The sequence below is a fragment of the Acyrthosiphon pisum genome, chromosome A1, assembly GCF_005508785.2.
Source record: "Acyrthosiphon pisum isolate AL4f chromosome A1, pea_aphid_22Mar2018_4r6ur, whole genome shotgun sequence".
NCBI classification, from domain to species: domain Eukaryota; kingdom Metazoa; phylum Arthropoda; class Insecta; order Hemiptera; family Aphididae; genus Acyrthosiphon; species Acyrthosiphon pisum.
The window spans coordinates 3,949,902-3,950,977 of NC_042494.1; the positions used below are offsets into that span (position 1 = coordinate 3,949,902).

At 28.6% G+C, this 1,076-nt stretch overlaps 1 protein-coding gene across 1 annotated transcript; it reads right to left on the reverse strand.

Annotated features, from left to right (window-relative positions):
* Positions 1-17: 17 nt before the first annotated feature.
* Positions 18-990, reverse strand: LOC115033630 (fatty acid synthase-like). Its single transcript, XM_029486511.1, has 3 exons — positions 722-990; positions 427-660; positions 18-262 (listed from the first exon to the last, which is right to left on the reverse strand). Exons 1-3 carry the CDS (start codon positions 860-862, stop codon positions 44-46), a joined length of 594 nt encoding a protein of 197 aa, XP_029342371.1. The 5' UTR covers positions 863-990; the 3' UTR covers positions 18-43.
* Positions 991-1,076: the final 86 nt, after the last annotated feature.

The following is a 1,076-nucleotide window of genomic DNA, read 5'->3' on the forward strand; positions in this document are numbered from 1 at the left end:
ATAATTTGAATATTATAAAACTATATATCTTTTGACTTTTAAGTTAACTTATAAATACCTGGTTTAATGCTTCTTTAACGTTTTCTTCATTCCGCCCTGATACCAATATTAATTGGGGTATATTGGTAGAATTATGTTTGTCCACAATTATGTTATTAACGATCTGATTTTTCTTAAGGATTACATGGCTAAATGCATTTAATAACCCAAATGAACTGATTCCGATTATATCTCCAACAAAAGGAGTTTTTTCAGTTATTACCTAAAAGAAAAACATAGTTTATAATTTATCTTCATCCAACGTAATGAGATAGTATAACCTACCAATTAAGTAAATAAATGTTTCTATACCTAAGGATAATTATAATTTATTCATTGATCTTCTCTCAATAAATATTATATTAAAATTAATTTTACTATACGTACTTGAATTTTTCCATTCTTTAACGCTGCTACATTATTATTTGGTCCTGTGTAATTTATGTTAGGTGGTATGTATCCACTTTCTAGCGTAATGATGGCTTTAACAATTGACATAAAGAGACTAGACACTTCACAGTGACCTACGTTACTTTTCACGGAACCCACTTTTAAAGGTGTCCTTCTATTTTCAGTACAAAACACTTCTTCCATGATATTTAATTCCATAGCATCTTCACTCTGTAAAATTAACGCTAAATTAAAGTATTGAGTATTAATATACATTTTTGGTTAATATTACCTTAATTCCCGATCCGTAAGCTTCTATGAAATCTACTGTAGCCGGATCTATGTCAGCTTCTTTATAAGAATCTAATAGCAATGATTTAAAGTGATTTCCATCATGCTCGGTTAGGGTCCCATCATGATTACCAAACTGCATTGATTTTACATTCAACAATGTTCCGTATGAACGTTTGGCTTCAGAAGCTTTTTGAAGATAAAAAACAATACAAGCTTCTGATCTGTTATACCCGTCAGCTAAATCAAAATCCTAATATTAATTATAATGAAGAATATACCTTATAGTCATAGTTGATAATTAGTCGATAGTATATTAGCATATATATTATTCAAATGTTTTATTTCATTTTTTT

Excerpts from the sequence above, each read along its gene's own strand:
- LOC115033630 (XM_029486511.1), bottom strand. The coding sequence starts at position 862 with ATGCAGTTTGGTAATCATGATGGGACCCTAACCGAGCATGATGGAAAT. Across the intron at positions 661-721 it reads CTTACGGATCGGGAATTAAG|AGTGAAGATGCTATGGAATT; the intron begins GTAATATTAACC and ends TTAATTTTACAG. Across the intron at positions 263-426 it reads TAAAGAATGGAAAAATTCAA|GTAATAACTGAAAAAACTCC; the intron begins GTACGTATAGTA and ends TTTTTCTTTTAG.